The following is a 27,645-nucleotide window of genomic DNA, read 5'->3' on the forward strand; positions in this document are numbered from 1 at the left end:
TCTGTTTTCCAGTTCTGTGCCATTGAAATGCATAGGGGAAAAGCAATTGTGACGACAAAATTAGAGTCACATTGCTTCAGTGAAAAATAAGGTGTATTTTTTTGCAGACCTGCCATCTCACACACACACACACACACACACACACACACACATCTAATGCAAGCTGTAGCTTAGATGGCTGTTGATTGTGATCTGGTGTTTAGTCATAATTCCTGCCATTGTATAAAAATCCGCCTTCCACCAGACTCAATATGGACTAGCATTCATTGCATTGCAAAAGAAAAAATAAGTAGGAATAGAATAGAATAGGATAGAATAGAATCCTTACAGTGTGGAAACAGGCCATTCAGCCCAACAAGTCCACTCAGACCCATTCCCCTACCCTATTACTCTACATTTCCCCTGACTAATATACCTAACCTACACATCCCTGAACACTATGAGCAATTTAGCATGGCCAATTCACCTAACCTGAACATCTTTGGACTGTGGGAAGAAACCAGAGTACCCAAAAGAAACCCACGCAGACATGGGGAGAATTGTGCAAACTCTACACACAGTTGCTTGAGGCTGGAATTGACCCTGTGTCCCTGGTGCTGTCAGGCAGCAGTGCTAACCACTGAGCCAGATCTTTCCCTCCCTGCAATTGGGGAAATCCAAGGACTTGGCACACACCTGAAATTAATTCTCTGCCACAGTAAATTCTGTGCTGAGGGGTGGGGTATGGGGTCTCTTGTGCAGTGGTAATGCCCTACTGCTGAGCTAGGAGAACCTGCTTCAAGTCCTACTGCCTCCAAAGGTATGTCATAACATCTCCGAACAGGTTATTTAGAAAGTAATTAGTCCTGGAATAAAACTGGAATTCTGTGATGGGAAAAAAAAGACACATCAGTGCCAGCTCCTTGAATTTCTCAACTTGTGGACCAGCTAACAAGCTGAATCACTATCCAATCCTCTTGGTTGTGAAGATTTGGCTTACAAGCGGCCTATAATGTTAAGACATTTCCCTACAATTATTGGTATTTTACTTGAGTATTTTGTCGAGGTTAGAGCCCATGTTCACCTTAATTCAGTTGCTTTGAAGATAACTAATTCCCAAACAGACTGCCTTTTTCTTTGCATTTCCAAATTGGAGACTTCTTAATATGGTACAGAAACAGCTTTCCCTCCCTCTTATGTAGAGGTGATACATTCAGATCAGACAAAATAGGAAAAATGTTGTGAACAAAATATTAACTTAAAGTCTAATTGAAGTCCAAATGTTGTATTTATATTGGATGCCACAGTTTTTTGTCGAGTATCCACTGCATTATTTTCATTTAATCAACTAAACCCAGGAACATCATGGCTAATTTCCACACTATGGGTGATGTCTTTTCCAGATATGCACCAAACAAGAGATGGCATATTGACACCATCATGAGAGTGCTCACCACTGTATGTATCACATCCCAGCAATTGCTTCCAATTTTTGCTGTTTTAAGTTGTGAGAATGTTAAGAGTAAGTTTCACTGGTGCAATATTTTCTCTTCTCCTAACAGGCTGGTGGTTATGTCCGTGATGATTCTGTGCCTCTGTTGATTCAGCTTATCAGTAATGCAAACTCCCTTCATGCATACATTGTACAGAAGCTTTATCAGGCTATACGGGTGGATATTTCGCAGGTAGGTAATGAGGATGAAACAGCTACATTGCAGAAATAATGGTCAATCTTGGATGAGAGTGAGCATTAACAATGGAAAATTCAAATGGATTGATGTAAGCGTACTTGACTTTAAAAATCTAAACTAATAATATCTAAATGTAACAAGGAACATGAATTTCTCTAATAGCCATCAAGCACTGGAGCATGGCGTACAATGTGCTTGCTTCCATTTCAGTTGTCCACAATGAATGAATGTTATTCTGGTTGATTCAGAAGGCATTTGGTTAGGAGTCATGGGTAGCATTGCTTCAAATGTTTAACTCTTATAGCTAATCAGAGGTAACAAAGAATGCATTGCAAACATTGTAAAATGCAATGAGCTACAAAGGAACATAGTGACCAAGTAATAATCTCTGTTAAAATACTTTGTCTAAATCTAAGCAATAAAATAGTGTTTGATAAAATTAGAGAACTTGATTAAGCTTCTCAATAATACAAGCTTGGTTAGCTGCTTCTTTACATGTTTGGTGTTGTTTTGATTTTTTTTTAAATGGGATCTCATAGTTACTCGATCTGTGATGACTTGAATATCATTGGCCATTTCATCTGGAAGGAAAGGTGTGCATTCTGTCTGTGGATGAATATTTCAAATGTCAGTATGACTGGGAAAAGTACTGAGACACACCCAAGTCCATGTTAGTGTGGTGACTGTGGAGAGGGATTTCATTGTTTTTAAAAGTCTGAAAAAATACATCACATTTCCCAGGAGCAATTAAGCCACAGATTTGTTTTGTATAAGGACAAGTCTTCAATTAATCATGCAACCAGAAAGACACAATGATACCTGCACCATGGAAAAACTATGGAAATGGGCTTGTTGTAACGGAGTTAATTATCGGCTTGTAATCCATCGATGTCGATTCCAGGGAAAATGCTGGAAATGTGATGACTGCAGCGGAGGTTTCAATTATCCGTCATAACTGGAAATCCATCTGTACAGTCCTGCTTACCCCAGCACCATGGAGAAACCATGGGAATGTGAGGGGTTTGAGGAAGGATTCTATTATCCATTCCAGCTGGAAATCCTTTGGCACAGTCACACTGGGGAGAGACTATTCACCTGCTCCATACGTGGGAAGGGATTTTGTCTACCTCCTTTTTTAAATAGTGCCGTCATATTTGCTGTTTTCCAATTTGCTGGAACTGCCCCAGAGTCCAGCAAATTTTGGAAAATTGTTCCAAGTAAAAAAGAGGAGGTATGGCTCAGAAACAGGCAGCTGGGAGCAAGGGAATCCCCAGAGATATAAAGGGGATACAGGAGTTTAGGTAGAAGGAAGTCAGGAGGGCGAAAAGGGGGCATGAACTAGCCTTGGTTAAGAAGATTAGGGTGAACTCAAAAACATTCTTTAAATATATTACAGGAAAAATGAATAACTAGAGAGAGAATAGGACCTGAGGCAGCACGGTGGCTCTGTGGTTAGCACTGCTGCCTCACGGTGCCAGAGACCCGGGTTCAGTTCCAAGTTCAGGCGACGGTGAGGAGTTTGCACTTTCCCTCCGTGTCTGTGTGGATTTCTTCTGGGTGTTTGGGGTTTCCTCCCACAATCCAAAGATGTGCAGGTTTGGTAAATTGGCCCTGCTAAATTGTCCATAGTGTTTGTGGATGTGTACGTTAGGTGCAATTATCAGGGGTAAATATATGATAATAAGGGAGGGGAATACGCCTGGGTGGGTTATTCTTTCGTGGGTCGGTGTGGACTTGTTGGGCCGAAGGGCCTGTTTCCACATTGTGGTGATTCTATGTGGGTGTCACTAAATGTCCTTGAAGATTGTTGCAACCCATGTGATTTAGGTAGACCCAAGTAATATTAGGACGGGAATTCCAGAATTTCCACCCAGCAACGATCAAGGAACAGCAATGTAGTTCCAAGACACACTGGTGTATAGCTTGGAGGAGAAATTGTAGATGGTGGTGTTCCCATGTGTCTGCCCTTGTCCTTCTCTGTGTGAGAACCTGTGGATTTGGGAGATTCTGTCGAAGGAGCTTTGGTGAGTTGCTGCAGTAAATCTTATAGGTACTGCTGCTGCTGTACATCAATGCCACCCATCTAGACTGACAGATTAATCCGTCAGAAATCAGCCAGCTCAGGCAACAGCGTTGCTACCCAGTCCGTCCTGGTGATGGGTAGAGTATATACTGTTCCCTTGTCTTCCTCAGTGGCTTGATGAGGAGTAATGTTTCCTCTTCTGAGAGAGGGCAATAATTAATAACTGCTATCAACAGTTAAGAGGGTAGTTGATGGTAATTCGTAGGAGGGTATCCTTGCCCATATCTGACCTGATGCTGTGAGACTTTATGGGATTTACAGTCCCCATAGTTGAGGATTACCAGGACAGCTGTACATCATTGTTTTGATACCTCTGGTGGCTATGCACTGCTGGTCAGTCAAGATATACCCAGGCATTATGATGGTGTTGTCTAAGATATTGCCTAGGTATGGTACGACAGGCTGTTGCTTTATTCGTCTGTGGGAGGCCCAATGTTAGTAAGGAGGACTTTGCAGGACTTGGGTGTGCTATTGCTTTGAATGGATAAGACGACACCAGGTGGTCCATTCAGTTTTTATTCCTTTTGTACTTGTTAGTTTGTTACACCGGAAGTTTGAAATGCTAGGCAATTTTAGAAGGCATTTCATTGACATGCACATTGCTTTGGTCTGGAGTCAGATGTAGGCTAAACAGGTGGTAGATTTTTGTCACTAAAGCTGTTAATGATTCTGCTGAGTTGCCCATTTCCAATTTATCAAGTAACATAACATAAAAATTTCATAATTCCAATTGTATCTGCATTTTTACAGGCTCATTTTTTTTGTAAGAAAAATAAATTGTGCTGTAAGCACACCACAGGGCAGGAAGCATCTGTGAGAACAGGAAGATAAATGTAATGTTTCAGATTGTTAACATTTCCTTAGAACTTGTGTATTTTGGTCAGCCACTTGGGAGTTACAGTTGAATCTGTCGTATTGCTTCATTCTACCCCATGGTCACCTTCTCAGCTCCCCCCAATCTTTGTCCCTTGTTCCCCCTGCTCTTCCCGTGTCTGCTACTTCCCAATCTCCCATTCCACTCCCCTGCCCATATTCTTTCCCATACTTTTTGCATATTTTCCCCTTTCTGTCCATGAGCTTCCCCTCTTCTAGGTCAGTGATACAATGATGATTACATTGGTTACTATTCAGTTAAATTTTATATGATAAAATGCATGATTTTTGTAAATTTGATTTGGCAGAGGGATTTTGAAACATTGATTGAGAATGTAATCACATCATGTAGTTTCCATACAATTTGTCGCGTGCCCAGCCTATTACAGTCATAGAGATGTACAGCACAGAAACAAACCCTTCAGTCCAACTCGTCCATGCCAAGCAGATATCCTAACCTAATGTAGTCCCATTTGCCAGCACTTGGCCCATATCCCTCTAAACCCCCCTATTCATATACCCATCCAAAGCCTTTTAAATGTTGTAATTGTACGAATCTCCACCACTTCCTCTGCCAACTTATTCCATACACACACCACCTTGTGTGTGAAAAAGTTGCCCTTTAGACCCCTTTTATTATCTTTCCCCTTTCAGCTTAAACCTATGCCCTCTAGTTCTGAACTCCACTACCCCCAGAGAAAAGGCTTTGTCTGTTTACGCTATCCATGCCCTCTGTTTTTATAAACCTGTCAGCCTCTGACACTCCAGGCAAAATAGCCCCAAACTATTCAGCCTCTCCCTATAGCTCAAATCCTCCAACCCTGGCAACATCCTTGTAAATCTTTTCTGAACCCTTTCAAGTTTCACAAACATCTTTCCTATAGAAGGGAGACAAGAATTGCACACAATATTCCAAAAGTGGCCTAACCAATGTCCTGTACAGCCGTAACATGACCTCCCAACTCCTGTACTCAATACTCTGACCAATAAAGGAAAGCATACTTCACTATCTTATCGACCCGCGACTCTACTTTTAAGGAACTGTGAACCTGCACTCCGAGGTCTTTGTTCAGCAACACACCCTTGGACCTTACCATTAAGTGTACAGGTCCAGCCTTGATTCGCCTTTCCAAAATGTGGCAGTTCACATATATATAAATTAAATTCCATCTGCCTCAGCCCATTGGCTCATCTGATCAAAATCCTGTTGCACTCTGAGGTAACTTTCTTTCTGTCCACTACACCTCCAATTATGGTGTCACCTGCAAACTAACTTACCATGCCTCCTGCGTTCACATCCAAATCATTTATATAAATGACAAAAAGAAGTGAATCCAGTACCAATCCTTGTGGCACACCGCTGGTCACAGGCCTCTAGTCTGAAAAGCAGCCCTCCACCACCACCACCACTTATGTATTCTACCTTCAAGCCAGTTCTGTATCCAAATGGCTAGGTCGCCCTGTATTCCATGTGATCTAGCCTTGCTAACCAGTCTATCATGAGGAATCTTGTTGAATACCTTACTGAAGTCCATATAGATCACCTTCACCGCTCTGCCCTCATCAATCCTCTTCGTTACTTCTTCAAAAAACTCAGTCAAGTTAGTGAGACATGATTTCCCATGCACGACGCCATGTTGACTATCCTTAATCAGTCCTTGCCTATTCAAATAGATGTAAATCCTGTCCCTCAGGATGCCCTCCAACAACTTGCCCACCACCGATGTGAGGCTCACTGGTTTATTGTACCCTGTCTTTTCCTTACCATCTTCCTTAAATAGTGCCACCACATCTCCAGTTTTCCAGCACCTCACATGTGACTATTGATGATCCGATCAAAATATCTCAGCAAGGGGCCCAAACTTCCTACAGAGTTCTCGGGTACACCTAATCAGGTCCTGGAGATTTATTCACTTTTATGCATTTTAAGACATCCAGCACCGCCACCTCTAATATGGACATTTTTCAAGATATCACCATCTCTTTCCCCACATTCTATTATCTTCCATGTCCTTCTCCACAGTAAACACTGATGCAAAATGTTCGTTTAGTATCTTCTCTCTCCCAGTTACACTTTTTTAGATTAGATTAGATTAGATTACTTACAGTGTGGAAACAGGCCCTTCGGCCCAACAAGTCCACACCGACCCGCCGAAGCGCAACCCACCCAGACCCATTCCCCTACATTTACCCCTTCACTTAACACTACGGGCAATTTAACTTGGCCAATTCATCTAACCTGCACATTTTTGGACTGTGGGAGGAAACCAGAGCACCCGGAGGAAACCCACACAGACACGGGGAGAACGTGCAAACTCCACACAGAGAGTCGCCTGAGGCGACTTAAAGTATTTATAAAATCCCTTTAAATTCTCCTTAACCCTATTTTTCAAAGCTATCTCATGTCCCCTTTCTGCTGTCCTGAATTCCATCTTAAGTATATTCCTGCTTCCTTTATACTTTTCTAAGGATTAAATCGATGTCTGCTGTCTGTCCCTGACACATTCTTCGTTTTCCTTGACCAAAACCTCAATTTCTCTAGTCTCCGCATTCCCTTCACCTCCCAGCCTTGCCTTTCACGCTGACAGGAAGATACTGTCTGTAGACTCTTGTTCTTTCATTTTTGAAGGCTTCCCATTTTCTAGCTGTCCATCTTCCTGCGAACCCCTGCACCCAATTAACTTTTGAAAGTTCTTGCCTAATACCGTCAAAATTGGCCTTCCTCTGATTTCAGCCTTTAACTTTTAGATCCAATCTATCCTTTTCCATCACTATTTTAAAACTAATAGAATTATGGTCATTTGCCCCAAAATTCACCCCCACTGACACCTCAGTCACTTGCCCTGCCTTATTTCCCAAGTGGAGGTCAGGTTTTGCACTTTCTCTGATAGGTATATCCACATACTGAATGAGAAAATTTTCTTGTACACGTACTTAAACTCTTGTCCATCTAAACCCTTAACATTATGGCAGTCCCAGTCTATGTTTGGATAGTTAAAATCCTCTACCATAACCACCCTATTATTCTTACAGATAACTGAGATTTCCTTACAAAGTTGTTTCTCCATTTCCCTCTGACTATTGGGAGGTCTATAGTACAATCCCAATAAGGTGATTGTCCCTTCCTTATTTCTCAGTACAACTCAAATAATCCTCCCGTACTTAAGAATATCCTCCCTAAGTACATCCATTATGTTATCCTTTATCAAAAGTGCCACTCCACCTCCTTTCTTGCCCCCCTTTCTATCCTTTCTATAGCATTTGTATCCTGGATCACTAAGCTGCTAGTCTGAGCCATGTTTCTGTAATTTCTATAAAATCCCAGTCCCATGTTCCTAACCATGCCTTGAGTACGTCTGCCTTCCCTGTTAGGCCTCTTGCATTGAAATAAATGCATTTTAATTTATCATTCCTATCTTATTCTCTGCTTTGTTCATGCCTGCCCTGACTGTTTGACATCCTCCTTTTCCCATCTGTACCAGTCTCAGATTGATCTCTTTCCTTGCTATCTCTGTCGGCAACAATACCTCCCCCACCCCTTCCCACTTTAAATCCTCCTGAGCAGCTCTAGCAAACCTACCTTCCAGTGTATTCGTCCCCTTCCACTTCAGGTGCAATGCACCCCCTTCTACAGGTCACTTCTACCCCAGAAGAGATTTCAACAATCCAAAAATGTGAACCCCTCTCCTCTGCACCAGCCCCTCAGCCACGCATTCATCTGCTCTCTCCTCCTATTCCTACTGTCACCAGGATTAACCCAGATATTACTACCCTGGAGGACCTCCTTTTTAAATTAACTTCTTATATTCTCCCTTCAAAATCTCATCCTTTTCCCGTTCTATGTCGTTAGTTCTAATGTGTACAACAACTTCCTGCTGGTCCCTCTCCCCTTTTGAGAATATTTTGAAGTCTCCCCATGATATCCTTGATCTTGGCACCAGGGAGACAACACACCATTCTGATTTCTCGCTGTTGGCCACAGAATCATCTGTCAGTGCTTCTGACTAGAGAGTCCCCTATCACAATCAATTGCTTGGAAACTGATGTACCCCTTTTACATTTGAGCCTGCCTCAATACCAGAAACTTGGCTGGCATTCCCCTGAGTCTATCACTCCCCAAACTTTCCAGAGCAGCCACTTGTTTGAGATAGGCTCATTGTCAATGCTTGTATTTGCCTGAAAACAAGCTAATCTGTAACTGGCCTACATGTTTGAACTTGGGGCCGGCCCATTTCTGTTTTGCAGCAACCCTTGGTGCAGGTGGCAGTTTGGTGCATTGGAGAATATGGGGATCTACTGTTGTCTGCCGAGTTTGAGGAGGAATCGCAAGTTCAGGTATGGTTTTGTTCAAGGATGATATTAGCACTCTAGGAAGACTTGTCTTCTTCTGAATGAATCAGTGGGGGTCCCAAACAGCTGAATTGCATCTGCACTGAACTGGTCGAAAATGAATGATTCTGTATTTTATAATATTCTGCTGAATGATTACTTGGTATTTGGATCATACAAATGAAATGTAAGTGTTAAAATTTGCCGCTATGTTCTGGATAAGTGGGTTCAGAGCTACTTTCTATCATTTAGAAACTTCTGGTTGCTATTCAGTTAAATTTTTCCCCTTCCCTGCTTCCCTTCTCTGGGCTTGAAGCTGCCTCCAGTTTTCTGTTCATTCACTTATCCTTCATTTCTCTGATGTTAAGGTCTTTTATACATCCACCATGCGTGTACAATTCCATCAATGTTTCAGCAAAATTGACCTAACTCTGGCTTGACATCACAAATCTCTGCCAACTCTTTTTTTTTCCCCCCATGTTAGACTCCTAAAGATGCATCTTTTAAACTAAGCTTTTGGTAACGTACAGACATTCACATCTTAGCTCATTATCTGTTGTTTATTCACAATTATTTTCCTCAGTTCCTTTTGTAGTGTTCTTCTGGAATATTTCCTAATTTAAATGCAGATTATAAATGAGAGCTCTCTTCCCAGCAAGAAACAAATATCAAGCAGGGTTTGAGGTTTTTCTTTGAGTATGAGCCTCCCTGACGTACATTTTGGCAGTCAACAGTAATGGCATTGGATGGGTCCAGGACATGGATTCCTTGACTCTCTCCTAAAGGGAAAAGAGCATTTAAATCATGGAGTGAGCTTGGAAAGGCAGAGGATGATTAGTGCTGAAGGGGTCATAGAAGTGTGAGGAAAGAATCACTTGCTCTTGAATTATAGCCAAAAATTCCATTGCTGAAGTTAGCTGGATTGAAAACGTAAAGCTTTCACCATTTGTTTGCCTGTTGTGGTTTGCCATAGCCATACTTTTTTTTGTTCTTTCTGGGGATTCCTTGAACGTTTGAATGCTTGTGAATGATTAGATGACCCCAGTGGAAATTCTACATCTTGGTTGAAAAACTGTGGGAATTTAAATAAAGTACATGATTTGCTTGAATTCAAAATATGATATTCACTGATGTCAGTCAACCTAGTGCACATGAAACTGCAACGTTACCAAATATGATAGAGGCATGTATATATTAAAAGTTTGATATTGTGAAAATTACACTTTGATATAATGCTGTGGCCAAATACATTGGTTGTGATAGATGATCATTGATTAGCTTCAGAAAACTCCATGGTTCGATACATATTGTGGTATATTTAAACTATGGCAGTTATATTCAAACTCTTGAAAACAGAACACAAAGGTGCTTAAAATACTTGAATATATTGATTATAATTAACGTTTGTGATAAAAATCTTGGATAATTTTAGATTTTAATACTGTTTCTGTCTCCAGTAAGCCAAATTGCTGCTTTATAATTAATTATTTTGGTCATCCTGCTGTTACTTACCCTGCCAAAGCACTCCAACATTTGACAACAGGGCTGTTGTTTACACTGACTTATTTATGAACAGGAAGATTGTTTTCTTGCTGTTTCACTCCTCGTCTCTTGAAGATCCTGACTCTTGTCACGAGGCAGTTTAATTGACATCCGTGCATATGGTGTCCACAAAGCTTTCGGCTCTGAAAGGCATTATTGCCAAACGCAATCTATTCCCTGCACAACAGATAGTATCTTAACAGATGCTGGGATGTGATGTTGAACAGGTCTAATTCTGTTTATTCCAGGAATGTAAAAGTGAAGTTTAGCACTCGCAGTCGTTGACCTGACTGTCGATTAGGAGTCTTCAGATATCCTATTAACTGAACCAAGTGCCTTTACGCATGTAACATTTGACTTAATAAGTGCATAGTATTGAACATTGAAGGCATGGAGAGTGTGAAGGGCAAACCTTTGAACTATGTGGATGCATTTTCGCTCGTGCTCTCTCTCATGCTCTTCCTCTCTTGCACACTCCCCCACCCCACCCCCCACCACCCCACCCCCCCCACCCCCCAACTTCCATTTGTGTATCTTAATTAACTCAGTTTCAGAAAGCCAAGGAATTGTCCAGCTATTCAGAGACTGAACATAGCACTGGTTTTGGTGATAACAAAGTAGTTTGAGTCACAAATTCTCCTGTACTGTTTTAATTAGCATGCATACAATTGAACATATTTATTGTCATTATATTGTTATACGCATTGTTATTTTCCATCAATCTGTGTTGAATGCACCTTTTAGTTGATTATTCTGATCTGCAGTTGCTTACATTTTCGGATCTTCTGAACAGAGCTGCCTCTTTGTTTGATTGCCATTAAACCACTGCAATCATTGCTAGCCAGTGTGAAAATCAGATTTAATTTCTCTTGATAATCAACTGTACTCAAGAGTACAAGTATTGGATGTAGGAGGACTAACCCACCGACACTAGCCTTCTATCAAAGGTTTTCTGAGCTGGATGGGAAAACTGGCTCTTTCTCCTCCTCATTTCTCCACCCACTACCACCATTTTCTGAAAACACCTTCACCACAATGCTATGTCTGAAATTTATACTCACATTGTATTTGGGAAGTTTGAGTTGATTATAGTTGGAGAAGGCTGGAATTGGATATTTATTTGGTAGAGAACTGCAATCTTGGTAATTATATTTGGTTTCTTGCTTTCCTATGTAGGTTACAGAAGATGAAGTGCTGGATGTTTTAGAGAAGATTCTGCAGTCCAGCCTCTCTGCACTCACAACGCGGGAATATGCGCTGACTGCCATTATGAAGCTTAGCACACGACTACAGAGCAGCACAAAGTAAATAGAAAGTATTGGTATCTTGCCCTTTCCTCTTCCTAAAACATGCAAAGTGCATAATAATTTATTTTCTTTCTGCAAGAAATCTTAAATCCTATATGTGCTCATTCAGCTGAAACACTGAAAATAGTGTCTTGTCAGAAGGCTTTTGAGAAGCACTTTATCACAGAATAATAGGACTTGGTTATTAAATGTCTTTTCTATTTCCAAGTTACTTTCGCTGGTAGATAACCAAATCCCTAAATAATTCACAATTTGAATTGTCTATCAGAGTTGTGCCTACAGTCTACACACAAGAGCGGCACAGGAAATTTGGTTTCTCCTTCTTGTTCTGTACCTTAGCCTGGTTATGGATGCCATTGTCTAATTTACGGATTAACTCATTCAACTAATGATATTTTATCCAATGGGAATCCAACTCCATCCTCCAGAAGGTTATCAATCTAAAGTTGGCATTTTTTAGATCTGGCTGTGTTACTTATCAGCCACATGACATTGGTCAATCACAGACAATACAAATTCCTGTTGTAACATCTGACCTCTCTACTACATAATTAGAGGAGAATAATAAGAATTTGTATGTCAAATTACTGCCTGTTTTTGCTCGCAGTGTATGTTTAACTATTTAACTGTAGGTAGTTCTCTTATAATGCCATAGTTGTGTTCCCTTATGACACCATGTTACAATAAATTGTGCAATAGAAATTATGCAGCCTGTGGGAAATTTAGGGTTGGGGCAAACCCCCCCCCAAAATACCAGTAGAAATCTAAACAAAAATAGTAGTTAGCCTAACACAAATGATAGCACAGTCTAAGTAAATTTTGACCTGTTGTTTGGTACTATACAGTGCAATTCATCAGAATCTTCAACCAATTACTCTCGGTTGTCATCTATATCTGCTGGCTGCATTACATTATAGCCAGTCTTCTGATCCCATCCACTGGTAACACTGCACAAAATGAAACGTACCTTGATAGATGAAGGGTTGAATCTTAATTTCTTTCACTAAGTGTCAGTTTTGTCAAATTTTTAAGAGGATTTCACATCATGATGCTCAGGGACATCTATCACCTCATTTTAAAAACTTTACCCATCCTTTCTTCCCTCCTTACGCATTATAGCACCATCATACCATGTGCCATTTCTAAAACAACTTCCCCTATCCTGGATATCCCAGAAGTGACCAATGTCCGTCTTTTAAAAGATGTTGTGCGACCAGACAAGTGCTGTCAATCCGGAGCTGCCCTGCATGGTTCCTGACATTGGCCCTGGATGTGGCAAACAATGGAAAATTGGTGCCTCTCTTTGTAGGATGGGTAATGCAGAGGCAAGACGTGCTTTTCTCCCAGGCCAATTGAAGACGCCATCATACTGGAACCATGCCAATCTGCACCATTGCCATCCAGGCCACTGTAGTCTCAACCATCTGAAGGAATGCACAGAATGAAGGAAGAAGATCAATGACTTTCTCCACTCTTCCAGTGAAATTGCCACCATCTTCCCATTGATACCTCGCACTCACTCTATCTCTGGTACTATCCCCACCATTTCCCGCAACATCTTCCCCACTCACTCATCCTCGCTAATATCTGACCCTGACTAACCCTGAACCTCTTCTGCAAACCTACTCACCCCTCAGGACATTTCCACACATGCACCAAACGTAACAGTGTACTGTCCACCTTTCTCTCTCTCACCCACTGTGTGCAGAGCTTCCTTACTCTGACCACCCTGAACAGCTGACTGACCATGTCCAAGCCCTTGTACTGTTTTTGGTTTTGCAGTTGGTTACCATTTTGATTAGTCACTGAAACAGATTCATGTCAGTCTGCAGTTGTTCTTTAACATCTAAACATATTTTTTAAACAAAAAGAGAAAAATCTCTTAATACAAACAACAAAGCCAAGTTTCAAACTGTTTCTCAACACCGTCCTTTTACTGTTAGTTAATTCCAGTGAAATTTCACTCTTAACTCTTTAAGTTTTTAAGTTAACTGATTATTCCCAGCTTCTTGTCCTCAGGCTGTAGAGACACTTTTGCAATGCTTCTCCAAGTTCACCATCGCAAACATTTGACAATACTTTTCATGAAGCTCTTTATGAGAGAGCACACAAACCAACTGATCACATGATGCCAACGCAGTGTCCAGTCCTCTGTGCACCATGACACCTAGTGCCAGGGATAAGAATCGCATAACAGCAAATGGGAGTTTGTTTCAAAAAGTTCGGCAATTCATTAACTGCATTTAATAAACAAACATTATAGGAAAACGAATGTACTTTTTTTTAAATATATGTAAACCTAGCTGATGGTAATCTTAGATAAGTCAGATCCTGAAGTGAAACTTGGCTTTATAGGTCATAAGGTTTATTTTTGCAATTCAGTTATCATATTGTTCAGTCACAGTGTGTTACAAGATGCTGCCAGTATATTTTTAACAAAAGAATATGAAAGTTTAATACACAAAAGAAAATAAAAAAAGTTATATGACAATTTGTAAAGAACTTATAATAACCAGTAAAAAGAATTCAATTTATTTTCCCTGCAATGATGAATGGACATTCACTCCCACTGAAGTATTGCTCTTATTTCTTCACCCTCATTTTCTTACTCAGTTAACAAAGTCACAAACACTGATCCTCTACATGGTGATTTGCTAAATTCTAAGAAAAAATACTCTGGGTTTTAATTAGCCCCTGTCTAAAGTTGGATAGCTAAAATATGTAGAACTTCTTCCCAGATTTGATGGCGTAAAGCTAAACTATCCTTTTGCTTCTGCTATTTCAAACACTGATAAAATCTGAGTTTCTGACCCTTTCAAAAAGATGGCAAAAAGAAAACCAATCAGCTTCCAGCACTGAAAACCCAAAATCTATTTGTCTCTTAAAGACTAGAACCTAGGTTCCCTAATAATATGCAATATCATTGCATTTGTATCACCTTCATGGAAACCAGACCAATCGGATATCAAACAGGAGGCCTCCAGATCCTGATGCCAATGAAGAGAAATCAATGAGCTTACAGACAATGAGGGTTCATGGAGACAAGAGAATTTACACAATTACTAATATAAATCAATTACCTTTTTAAATAAATAGTATATTTAACAGAATCTCTGAGGTTCAATTCTATTTTGTTAACTGATCTCAGCCAATGTCTGCAGTCAAAGTATTATAGTTGGCCCCAAAGGAAGACCAATTTCAAACTAGGTCTTTGTTACTGAATGCTGCTTGATGTTCCCTTCTGTCGAGATAGTGTCATGGGCCAACAATTAGTTTGGCTTCAGCTGGCCCAAAATGTAATACTTTTGGATGAACATGATTTTGTCCCCCATCTCTTCTGAGGCTGCGCTCTCTCTTATGCAATGGCCAAAGCTGAAATCTGCCTGCGAAAGTTGGCACTTTCAAGAAAAAGGGTGGGGCAATTGTGTTGGGAGTAGTTGTACGTAAAATGTTCCTTGAAACGTTAATTGTTCAGATTACTAAGATTTCAGAAGCTATTTCACAGTTTGACTTTAACCTGTGATTCCTACAGTCGCATCAGGAAAGCAGTTTCTATCTACGGAAGCAGTTTAGATGTAGAACTTCAACAACGAGCAGTGGAGTACAGTGCACTCTTCATGAGGTTTGACCATATGCGGTGAGTAGGATTCAGCCTATTCTTGTGAAAATAAGTCCTGCAGCATTTGTTGAAACATAAAAGTAAGGTGCAACTCATCACCACTATCCTTCATGGTCTATGCTCCCAACCCCAGGTTTGTGGAGATTTCTTGAACTGCTGTTATCCATTTTTTTTTTATTCTTTACTCTTTATCATGGAATATGAACATCACCAGTAGGGCCAATGCCCTTATTAGGTTATTTCCGAGGGCAAGTAAGAGTCAACAACATTCCTGTGGGTTTGCAACCATATATAAGTGAGGATGGCAGATTCCCTTCCTTGAAGGACATTGGCAATTTAAGTCCCAAAAATGCCCCATAAGCATTTGACTTCCTTGGCAATAAAAATCTATCTAATTTAATCTTAAATCAATTCAATGATCTGGCCTCATTGTTTTTGGAGAAGAGAATTTCACAGATTAAGGACTGTTTGAGAGGAAAACAAAACTCATCCTGATCTTTTTAGGATAACCTCCTATTTTTAAGCTCTGTTCCCTGATTCTCATTTCCCTCATGAGGATATTGCTCCTCCCAGTATTCACCTCAGGATCTTAACAAGAAGTGATCTTATTAAAATGTGCTCTGAACTCCTGTGAGTAAAGGTGAAATCTGTTGAACCTTCCTTCATCAGATAATTAGTAAATAGTTCCAGTATTTGATTTTTTTTTTTAAAGAACATGCTTTCATCTCTATCTTAATTGAATGTGTAAGCCATTACACTTCCTTTGTAACTTTATAGTTTGTTCCCTCAAAACTCCTTATGTTTTTAATTTAACTGTCAGGAGCTCATGTGGGTGCTGTAAGCCAGCTTATTCTGCGAAGTTTTAAAATTAATATTGTCTGGTGAAGGATTGTTTTTCAGACAGGAGGCTTGTGACCAGTGGTTTGCCACAATGATCAGTGCCGGGTCCACTGCTTTTTGTCATTTAGACAAATGATTTGGATGACTCCAAAATTGGTGGTGTAGTGGACAGTGGAGAAGGTTATCACAAAGTATAACAGAACCTTGATCAGATGGACCAATGGGCTAAGGAGTGGCAGATGGAGTTTAATTTAGATAAATGTGAGGTGCTGCATTTTGGTAAGCAAATCCAGGCAGGACTGATTAATTGGTTCTCAGTGGTAGGCCCATGTGGAGTGTTGATGTACAGAGGGACCTAGGAGGTGCAGGTGCATAGTTTCTTGAAAGTGAGTCGCAGGTAGACAAGGTGGCGAAGAAGATCTTTGGTTCGCTTATGTCATTGAATATAGGAGTGGGATGTCGTGTTGCAGCTGTATAGGACATTGGTTAGGCCACTGTTAGAATACTGCGTTCAATTCTGGTCTCCCTGCTATAGGAAGGATGTTGTTAAGCTTAAAAGGGTGCATAAATGATTTCAAGGATGTTGCCAGGGTTGGAGGCTTTGAACTATAGGGAGAGGCTGAATAGGCTGGGGCTGTTTCCTCTGACAGTCAGACGAGTATGGTGAATAGCCAAGGTATTTTTCCCAAGATAAAGGAGTCCCTATCTAGAGGGTATAGGTTTAAGGAAGAGGGGAAAGATTTAAAAGGGACCTGGGGGAGCAATGTTTTCGCACAGAAGGCAGTGCATGTATGAAACAAACTGCCAGAGCAAGCAGTGGAGGTGTGTACAATCATAACATTTAAAGGGCATCTGGATGGCTCCATAAATAGAAAGGGTTTATAGGGATATGGGCGAAATGCTGAAAACTGGTGTATATCAGTTTAGGATATCTGGTCGGCATGGATGAGTTAGACCAAAGGGTCTGTTTCTGTGCTGTATAACTCTTTGACTCCATATAAAATCCTTCTCTCCTGATTGAGTCCAATGAACCATCTCTGAATTGTTTCCAATGCAATTGAATCCTTTTAAAGTAAGGAGACAAAAACTGTGCACCGTGCTTCAGATGTGGTCCAACCAAAACCCTAGGAGAAAGTGAGGACTGCAGATGCTGGAGATCAGAGCTTAAAAATGTGTTGCTGGAAAAGCACAGCAGGTCAGGCAGCATCAAAGGAACAGGAGAATTGACGTTTCGGGCATAAGCCCTTCTTCAGGAATGAGGAGGGTGTGCCAAGCAGGCTAAGATAAAAGGTAGGGAGGAGGGACTTGGGGGAAGGGCGTTGGGAATACGATAGGTGGAAGGAGGTTAAGGTGAGGGTGATAGGCTGGAGAGGGGGTGGGGGCGGAGAGGTCGGGAAGAAGATTGCAGGTCAAGAAGGTGGTGCTGAGTCTGAGGGTTGGGACTGAGAAAAGGTGGGGGGAGGGGAAATGAGAAAGCTGGAGAAATCTGCATTCATCCCCTTGTGGTTGGAGAGTTCCTAGGCGGAAGATGAGGCGCTCTTCCTCCAGGCGTCGTGTTGCCATGGTCTAGCGATGGAGGAGGCCAAGGACCTGCATGTCCTTGGCGGAGTGGAAGGGGGAGTTAAAGTGTTCAGCCACTGGGCGGTTGGGTTGGTTGGTGCGGGTGTCCCAGAGGTGTTCTCTGAAACGTTCCGCAAGTAGGCGGCCTGTCTCCCCAATGTATATGAGGCCACATCGGGTGCAGCGGATGCAGTAAATGATGTGTGTGGAGGTGCAGGTGAATTTCTGACGGATATGGAAGGATCCCTTGGGGCCTTGGAGGGAAGTGAGGGGGGAGGTGTGGGCGCAAGTTTTGCATTTCTTGCGGTTGCAGGGGAAGGTGCCGGGAGTGGAGGTCGGGTTGATGGGGGGTGTGGACCTGACGAGGAAGTCGCAGAGGGAGTGGTCCTTCCGGAACGCTGATAGGGGAGGAGAGGGAAATATATCCTTGGTGGTGGGGTCTATTTGGAGGTAGCGGAAATGACGAAGGATGATACGATGTATCTGGAGGTTGGCGGGGTGGTAGGTGAGGACCAGTGGGGTTCTGTCCTGGTGGCGATTGGAGGGGCGGGGTTCAAGGGCGGAGGAGCGGGAAGTGGAGGAGATGCGGTGAAGAGCATCGTCAACCATGTCTGAGGGGAAATTGCGGTCTTTGAAGAAGGAGGCCATCTGGGTTGTTCGGTATTGGAATTGGTCCTCCTGGGAGCAGGCGAAGGACTTGGTAATATGGGATGGCGTTTTTACAGGGGGCAGGATGGGAGGAGGTGTAATCTAGGTAGCTGTGGGAGTCAGTCGGTTTATAGTAAACATCTGTGTTGAGTTGGTCGTCCGAGATAGAAATGGAGAGATCTAGGAAGGGGAGGGAGGAGTCTGAGATGGTCCAGGTAAATTTGAGGTCAGGGTGGATAAACTGTTCAACCTCCTCGTGGGAGCACGAGGTAGCGCCGATACATTCATCGATGTAGCGGAGGAAAATGTGGGAGGTGGTGCCAGTGTAGCTGCGGAAGATGGACTGTTCCACATATCCAATGAAGAGGCAGGCATAGCTGGGGCCCATGGCTACTCCTTTGGTTTGGAAGAAGTGGGAGGACTAGAAAGAAAAGTTGTTCAGAGTGAGGATCAGTTCAGTCAGTCGAAGGAGGGTGTCAGTGGAAGGGTACTGGTTGGTTCAGCGGGAAAGGAAGAAGCGGAGAGCTTTGAGGCTTTCGTGATGGGGATGGAGATGTATAGGGACTGGATGTCCATGGTGAAGATAAGGCGTTGGGGGCCAGGGAAGCGAAAATCACGGAGGACGTGGAGGGCGTGGGTGGTGTCCCGAATGTAGGTGGGGAGTTCTTGGACTAATGGGGACAGGACCGTGTCGAGGTATGCCGAGATGAGTTCGGTGGGGCAGGAGCAAGCTGAGACAATGGGTTGGTCGGGGCAGTCAGGTTTGTGGATTTTGGGCAGGAGTTAGAAGCGGGCGGTGCGGGATTGTGGGACAATGAGGTTGGAGACGGTAGATGGGAGATCCCCTGAGATGATGAGGTTATGGATAGTCTGGGAGATGATGGTTTGGTGGTGGGAGGTGGAGTCATGGTCAAAGGGGCTGTAGGAGGAGGTGTCCGTGAGCTGGCGTTTAGCCTCAGCAATATAAAGATCGGTACACCAAACTACCACCGCGCCTCCCTTGTCTGCCGGTTTGATGGTGAGGTTGGGGTTGGAGCAGAGGGAGTGGAGGGCTGCATGTTGCGAGGGTGAGAGGTTGGAGTGGGTGAGAGGGGTGGACAAGTTGAAGCAGTCAATGTCGCGGCGGCAGTTGGCTATGAAGAGATCGTGGGCAGGTAAGAGGCCAGCACAGGTGTCCAGGTGGATGGGATGTGCTGGAGGCGAGAGAAGGGGTCGTCAGAGGGTGGGCGGGAATCCTGGTTGAAGAAGTAGGCACGGAGGCAAAGGCGGCAGAAGAAATGCTCGATGTCTCGCGAAGGCAGCGGAAGAAATGCTCGATGTCTCGCGAAGGCAGCGGAAGAAATGCTCGATGTCTTCCAAACCCCTAGACAGCTGCAATAAAACAACAACACTTTCATTTTCCATTTCTCTTGCAATGAACACCAACAGTCTACTTGCCTTCCTAATCACTGTCGGTACCTGCATACAAAATCTGAGATTCACGTACCAGGGCACAGCACTCCCTTTGTCCAAGAGTTCTGCAATCTCTCATGGTATAAATACTATGCTGCTGTTTGATTCCTCTTATCACATTTCCCCTTTTATACAACATTAATTTTTTTTTGCCAAGTCACTGAATTTATCAAATCCCTTTGTAAACTGTTTACCTCCTCTTGATAACTTCATTTCCTACCTATCTCAGTATCATTCCCAAATCTAGCTATCATATATTTGGTCTTGTCATCTAAGTAATTGGTATATATTGTAAATGGTTAAGGCTGTGGCATTTGCAGTGTTACATTAGCTATTTTCCAATTTCCTAGGACCCTTCAGAATTTAAGGAATTTTAGAAATTTATAGCCGGTGTCTTTACTATCTCTGCAGCCACGTCTTTTCAGGCCCTAGAATGCAGGCCATGAGTTCCTCAGGATGTGTGAACCTTTACGTTTTCTATTTTGCTCATTACCTTTTTCTTGGTTATGATTATTGTTTTAGTTTTCTCCATCGCTTTGCTCCTTGATTCTCAAGTATCTTTGAGAAGTCTTCTATGATGAACATGGCCTTGAAATACATGTTCGTTGCCTCTATATATTTACTTAATTTCTATGATTAACTCTCTGTACACTGGATGACTAGCACTCACTCTCATTGCTTTTTGTCTTTTTCAGATTTTTGTAAACACTTAGTTTTCTATCTGATTTTATTTTAATTTCATATTGGTTTCTCTTGATCTCTAATTTCTTTTTTTTTGTCAAATTTTGCTGTTTGTTAAATCTGTCCAATTTTCTGACCTGGCACAAATCTTTACAAAGTTGTAGTGTTTCATTTAATGTGTGACTGTCCTTGGCATCTTTTTCAGCCACAGTGATGCATCCCTTTCTCACTGGATGAAATCTTTGCTAAGAGTTATTAAGTATCTCCTTAAATATCTACCATTACGTCTTCATTGTCTTTCCTTTCACCTAGTTTCTCAGTTCACGTTAGCTAGCTTTGTCTTCATTACCATTACAATTATCTGTATTTAGGTTTTAAAAAGGTTTCCCTGGATTCTCACTTTGCCTCCTTGAATTGAACATGAAATTCTATTATACCCTGACTGCTGCCACCAAGACATTGAGAGATTATCGAATATCCCTGTCTCTTGCACTTTGAAATGTAGAATAATCTGCACCCTATGTTATAGAATAAGGACATGAGAAATATGACAGTAGTACAGTTAGCCCTTCGAGCATGCTGCATCACACAGTGAGATTACGGCTATTTGTCTAATTCAACACTGTTTTACTGCACTATCCTCCTATCCATTGATGTGTTTAATATGTAGAAATTTATGAATCTCTGTTTTGAATTTAACAGTCAAGCCTTTGAGTCCTGTGGGATTGGAAATTCCAGATTCATCACCCCTGAGTAAAGAAATTCCTCCTCACCTCAGTGCTAAATAACCTGCCCAGCATATGAGGCCGTGTTTCCTTGTTCTTGACAATGTTTCCACTCATCTCCCCACCAAACTGAATTTTAAAAAAACTAGGGAAATGTCCTTGTGCAGCTATCCTGTTAGTCTCTATGTTTGAATGAGATCACCCCTTATTCTTCTATAGTGAATATAAACCAGGTATGTTTAATCTTTCATTATAGACAATCCTTCTATTCCCAGAATCAACTTGACCTTTTATTGCACTTCTACACATTTTTACTCATAAACTCAAATCCTTTTGTAATTAAGACCAAAATACCTGCCTACTTAATTGCTTGTAGTGAGAGAAAGTAAATTAATCTAATTATAAAGGAAAATTCAATGTACCTTACATTGTTCGAAATTGATATAGTTTATTCTGAGCTGAAAATGTTTTGCTGGAAAAGCGCAGCAGGTCAGGCAGCATCCAGGGAACAGGAGAATCGACGTTTCGGGCATAAGCCTGAAAGAAGGGCTTATGCCCGAAACGTCGATTCTCCTGTTCCCTGGATGCTGTCTGACCTGCTGCGCTTTTCCAGCAACACATTTTCAGCTCTGATCTCCAGCATCTGCAGACCTCACTTTCTCCTCATAGTTTATTCTGAAGCTAGCATCTTAAATGGAGGGTGGCACGGTGGCACAGTGGTTAGCACTGCTGCCTCACAGCGCCTGAGACCCGGGTTCAATTCCCAACTCAGGCGACTGACTGTGTGGAGTTTGCACGTTCTCCCTGTGTCTGCGTGGGTTTCCTCCGGGTGCTCCGGTTTCCTCCCACAGTCCAAAGATGTGCAGGTCAGGTGAATTGGCCATGCTAAATTGCCCGTAGTGTTAGGTAAGGGGTAAATGTAGGGGTATGGGTGGGTTGCGCTTCGGCGGGTCGGTGTGGACTTGTTGGGCAGAAGGGCCTGTTTACCACACTGTAATGTAATCTAATCTAAAAAAAAAATTTAAACAAACGAAACTATATGTGTTTGATAGGCAAGTCATCTGTGGAAAATTGAGAAATTATATAAAAAGCTATGACAGTAGACAAACAATGGGTTAGATTTCAAGAAAAGAATAAATAGTTTACAATGAATATGCATCCCTTTTTGACATCAAAACCTAACAGGAAAAGTTATCTAACCATGGCTAACAAGAGATGTTGAGATTTGTATTAGGTCAAAGAAAGACACTTGCAAAGTAGCCATCAAAAGGTAGTAAACCTGAGGATGAGTCGCTTGTTGGAAATCAGCAGAAGAATGTCAGGAGGCTGATAAAGGGAAAATCGAACATGAAAGTGTACTGACAAGAAAGCTAAAAGCAGACTGTTAATGCTTCTAAAGATATAATAAAGATATATATTAGCAAAGGCAGATGTGGATATATTACAAACAAAAATAGAAGAATTTAGGGTGTAGGTTTGCTCGCTGAGCTGTAGGTTTGATATCCAGACGTTTCATTACCTGGCTAGATAACATCCTCAGTGGCGACCTCCAAGTGAACCGAAGCTATTATCTCCTGCTTTCTATTTATAGGTTTGTCCTGGATGGGGTTCCTGGGGTTTGTGGTGATGTCATTTCCTGTTCGTTTTCTGAGGGATTGATGGATGGTATCTAGATCTGTGTGTTTGTTTATGGCGTTGTGGTTGGAGTGCCAGGCCTCTAGGAATTCTCTGGCATGTCTTTACTTAGCCTGTCCCAGGATAGATGTGTTGACCCAGTCGAATTGGTGGTTTTTTTCATCTGTGTGTAGGGCTACGCCCTAAACCTCAACCTGAGCTACAAACCTTCACAAACCTTGCAATAGAAGAATTTATTGTGAGGAGTTAAAGTGGCTGAGAAACTAAACAATGACTTTGTATTTGTGAAAGAAAACACAGATAAAACCTGTCAGAAATAAGAGATCCAAAAGACTATCAGAAATGGAAAAACTGAAAGAAGTTTGTTTATTAAAAAAAATGTAATGCTGAAGAAGTTAAGACTGAAAGTTTGGTAAATCCTCTGGGTGTGCTGATCTATATCCCGTATTGAAAGAGGTGGCTGTCCAAATGATGAATGCATAGTAGTCATCTTCCAAAGTGCAGTAGTCTCTGGAACAGTTGCTGCAAATTAGAATCTAGCAAATGTGTTCCCACTGTTTAAGAAAGAAGGAAAGAAAGAAATTGGGGAACTAGAAGCCTTTTATCCTAATAACTTTAGTAAGGATAATTCTAGAATTTATTATAAAGGATGTGATGACCAAACACCTAGAAAATAATGATTGAATTTAGGCAGAGTTAACATGTATTTGTGAAAGCGAAATCATATTTGAAGACACCTGTTTGAGTTCTTTGTGGGTGTAATTAGCAGAATAAATAAGGGGAAACTTATAAATGTGTATTCAGATTTTTGATAAGGTTCTATGCAATATTAATAAACAGAATTAGCATGAGGAATTTGGATAATATGCTGGCATGTTTGGCTATTGCTGATTGGACAGAAATCAAAGTAGGAACAAACAAGTCATTCTCAGGTTGGCAGGCTGCTTCTAGTGGTACAGCTCAAGGATCAGTCCTTGGGCCCAAATATTTGCAATCTACATCATTGATTTGGATCTGGGAATCAAATGTTCAATTGCTAAATTTTCTCATGTCACCAAACTGGCAGGGGATGGGAGTTTTGAAGTGGTAGAAAAAGAAGTTTCAAGAGGATTTGGAGAGGCTGAGTAAGTACATTAGAACATGGCATGTAGACTATAATGTACTTAACCTACAAGGCTGTAAACCAAAAGCAGGCGTGTGGGAGTAACCTCAATTATTACCTTTTGACTGGCTCAGACCAAATGACTGAATAACTTCCTTTCTGGGCTATAAATTTTCAGTGTTTCTGTTTGCACCAAACTGGTACGAGTGGAAAATACACAAAGGCTGGTGTTAAAACAATTGTGAAATTTGAGGCCTTCGGCAGGAAATAACAAAGATGTTGCGCTGAGAACCCATCGAAGGTAATTGTGTGATACTGAGCATTCATATTACTTGTAGACCAGCTTTATTGGAGCGAATGCCTCTCATACAGAAGGGTGCAGCCAATGGACCAGTGCAAACTGTGGTTAATGGTGAAGAAAAAGAGGAGGGCGGCAGCTTGCCAGCACAAGAGCAGCTATCCCAACAGGCCCAGGTACATGGATTGTACTGCGTGTTTTTCAAGTTTTGATGAAATATAGAATCTTCTGAATAGTAGAAGTGTTGCTATGGAGAATGCACCAGTTAATGATGATTGCCATTATAGACCTTGTTTAAATTTTAAACCAGGTGGGTTGATTAAGGCTGGTTAAGGCATTGCCCTGAGAAATGAACCTATTTTGCGGCATTGAAACAGATGCAGTTCTATATGCTGTAATATGTTTCTGTGAGGAAGAAATGTAAGTAGGGCTCAAGCCATTCAATAATTGTGCAAGCTTAATGCTGAAATAAATTGCATCAAAATCATCCTGTGGCATAATGGCTACCCTGACCAAATTTGCCTGCAGGACAGAACCTATTAAGACATGAAAGGAAATTCTGGCATGCACTTATGGATTCAAATGTAGAAAACATGCCATCAAATCAGAAATATACACATGGCTAGGAGGTTAGGCATCCTTTTTCTTGAATTCAATAAAGGTGTTTCTAAGAGCTGCATCTATTGGGATTCCACACTGTACCATTTATTTGGGGATGTATGGTATCATTAAACTGTACTCAACTGTTTAAGTTGCTGAGTTCATTGTCCGCCAAACACCTCCGCCAATCAGTCAGCACTCTTGTCTCATATAATATAAATGTTGGGTTCTGCCCCGTTCCTTAAATTAGTTTTCTTGTGAATTGTCCTGATGAGTGCAAGATAAAAGCTGTCTCCAACAATATTCAAGTTCTGTACCGACAAATGACTATAAGTCATTGTATAGAATGTTGTAAAAATACTACCCTTGCCCACATATAAATAACCTATTAATTGCATTCACTAAGCAATCCTCACTCAATGGTAATATATTGCCCTCATGTTCTAAATCCAAACTTTGTGTAATAACCTTCCAGATAATTAAATTCATGGAGTTCAGTTTTCTACTATTTCTGCGTACTCAAATGTTTGAGGCAGAGTGCAGACTTAAATCTGCATGTAAATAACATGTCTACATGTAAAACAATACTGAGAAAGCCAACTAATTTTTCTCAGCTAATGATTCTGAACAAAAATCCATATTTGCTGACCAGGTATGTTTTTCATAATTAAAAATTTAAGAATGATTAATCTTCAAACCGAACAGTACATTATCTCCTGAAACTATCTACAATGACTGGATCCAAATTCCATCAAACCTTTGCATTCCCAACCCCCCCTCCCCACCCCCCCATCTAAAACAGTAACTTGACAAGATGTCCTATAAAAGTAAAAACCTGATTTCACAGGTAGGAAAAAAAACAACATTCACAAATATTTTGCCAAAAGTGAATCAAGGTCAAAAACACTGGTCCCCATTACTAGTCTGATCTCATAAAATAAGATGACAACAGAGCATGTAACAACCAACTCAGTAAACCAAAGTTTAAAAAAAACAAAGGGGACAGCAGACTATGACAGTGGGGGTGAACTCATATGCAGCAAAATTCTTTGTCTGCAGTTACTCAAAGTTTGTGACTACTTGGTAAGTCCACTCATCTTTGGATGGGCTAAATGCATGATGCGGTGTTTTAATTCACAAAATGTTGTTTCAGGTTAGCAACTTGCTTGATCTACTCGACGTCAGTAACCCAGCTCCATCAGTGCCTCAAGAAAGCAAAGTACCTCATGCAGGTGGAGAGTTACTAGACCTTCTGGATGGATTAAACCTGCCAGGTGCGTAAGAAGTTTGTGAACTGCTAATGCAATTGATAGCATAGGCGCTTTATTAGTGCATATCTTTTGTTTCCTTCTCTTACTCATATGTTGATGCCAATAACATGGTAACTTGCATTTCTACAGTGTATAGAAGTCCTAGGATTTTTCTGGAAATATTCAAATTCTGTTTTGGGGATGTGGGCACAGGAAACACCTTTTTTTTTTAATTTTTCATTGACTTGAAGGGCATCAACTACATAGTGCAGATCCCAGGCAAGGGTGGCAAATCCCTCCCAAAAGGATATTGGTGAATTGGTGGGGCTTTTACATAATAAGTCATGTTTAAAGATAAATCTCTTGTGCAACCACTAAACTATTGTAGCGTACAGAAATAATCTCTTAATGCAGTCTTGTGAGCGATAGAGGGATGAGAGGTAAGACTCCAGCTGACTACTGTTAAATCAGCAATGAATCACCTGCAAAAGGTTAACTCATTGGTGTCTCTGAAGGTATGTCAAAATTGGCCGACTGAGATTGATATACTCAAAATACCCAGAAATAATTTCCCTGGTTAAGAGTTTTGGCCCACCTCACCAGCCAGATCCTGAACCTCCGACCCAATATCCAGATTTCACCAGTCAGTTGAGCAGGCAGAAAGGAACAAAATATTATCTTTTATTTCTTGATTCATACTCTCTTCCTTTGTCTGCCCTTGTCTTCTGAAGAACCTGACATCTTGCTGGGATACAGAAGCATATGTTTATGACAGCCCTGACACCTCATCCAAATGACTAATATTTACATTAGGTTGTTTGTTTTGTAAGGCGAAGATTCTGGACTGATATAAGGAGGTGTTTCTTCAGAGTGATTAATGCTAAAATAGTTTTCTAATCTGGTTATGGCACAGGCATTTTATTTTGAGGAAAAGGGGTTTAAAAACTATAGGCTTCAAAAAAATGAATGGACTTGGTAAACCACATGAGCTCTCCTCATTGTGATGGATACACCTTCATAGTGACTGTCAGCAGTCTCTTTAAGGCTATGATTCCCCCGGAATCAGTCATTTCCTCATAAAGTTGCCAGTGATATCACAAGATAACTAATTTCTATCCTCAATCACCCAGGTATCTTGCAGCTTGCAGTGTAGCCAGCTAATGACTCTCGCCAAGGATAAAACGAGCCATTTCCTAGTCTTGTTCACTCAGCTACTCACTGTGTAATGCCTTATGAAGCCTGACAAATGTGATATTAATTAGATTGTTTAAATTATACTCAAATGCTTTATTTTAATGACTGTATAAACTGATTTCCTCTCTTTTAACCACTGTTTCCCAAACATGGTTACTTTTCAAAGTTTCTAAAATATATACGTATTCTGGGGTCCAAAAGAATTTTAAATGGCTTTGCTGAGTTGCGAAGGAGGAG

General features: G+C 41.3%; 1 protein-coding gene across 4 annotated transcripts in view; it reads left to right on the forward strand.

The window, feature by feature from the left end:
• The window catches only part of LOC122560002 (AP-1 complex subunit gamma-1-like), a 139,878-nt gene that overhangs the window by 103,309 nt on the left and 8,924 nt on the right, over nucleotides 1-27,645 (forward strand). For all 4 annotated transcript variants that reach the window (XM_087994980.1, XM_087994978.1, XM_043710150.2 and 1 more), the window contains exons 13-19: nucleotides 1,383-1,437; nucleotides 1,542-1,664; nucleotides 8,872-8,961; nucleotides 11,674-11,801; nucleotides 15,337-15,441; nucleotides 24,405-24,540; nucleotides 26,118-26,238. In XM_087994980.1, coding sequence (XP_087851106.1) covers nucleotides 1,383-1,437; nucleotides 1,542-1,664; nucleotides 8,872-8,961; nucleotides 11,674-11,801; nucleotides 15,337-15,441; nucleotides 24,405-24,540; nucleotides 26,118-26,238 — 758 coding nt within the window. The remainder of the gene's footprint in view (nucleotides 1-1,382; nucleotides 1,438-1,541; nucleotides 1,665-8,871; nucleotides 8,962-11,673; nucleotides 11,802-15,336; nucleotides 15,442-24,404; nucleotides 24,541-26,117; nucleotides 26,239-27,645) is intronic.

This window comes from Chiloscyllium plagiosum, unplaced genomic scaffold, assembly GCF_037043375.1.
Source record: "Chiloscyllium plagiosum isolate Xiang-an unplaced genomic scaffold, Cpla_swu_hap1 HiC_scaffold_15, whole genome shotgun sequence".
Taxonomy (NCBI): domain Eukaryota; kingdom Metazoa; phylum Chordata; class Chondrichthyes; order Orectolobiformes; family Hemiscylliidae; genus Chiloscyllium; species Chiloscyllium plagiosum.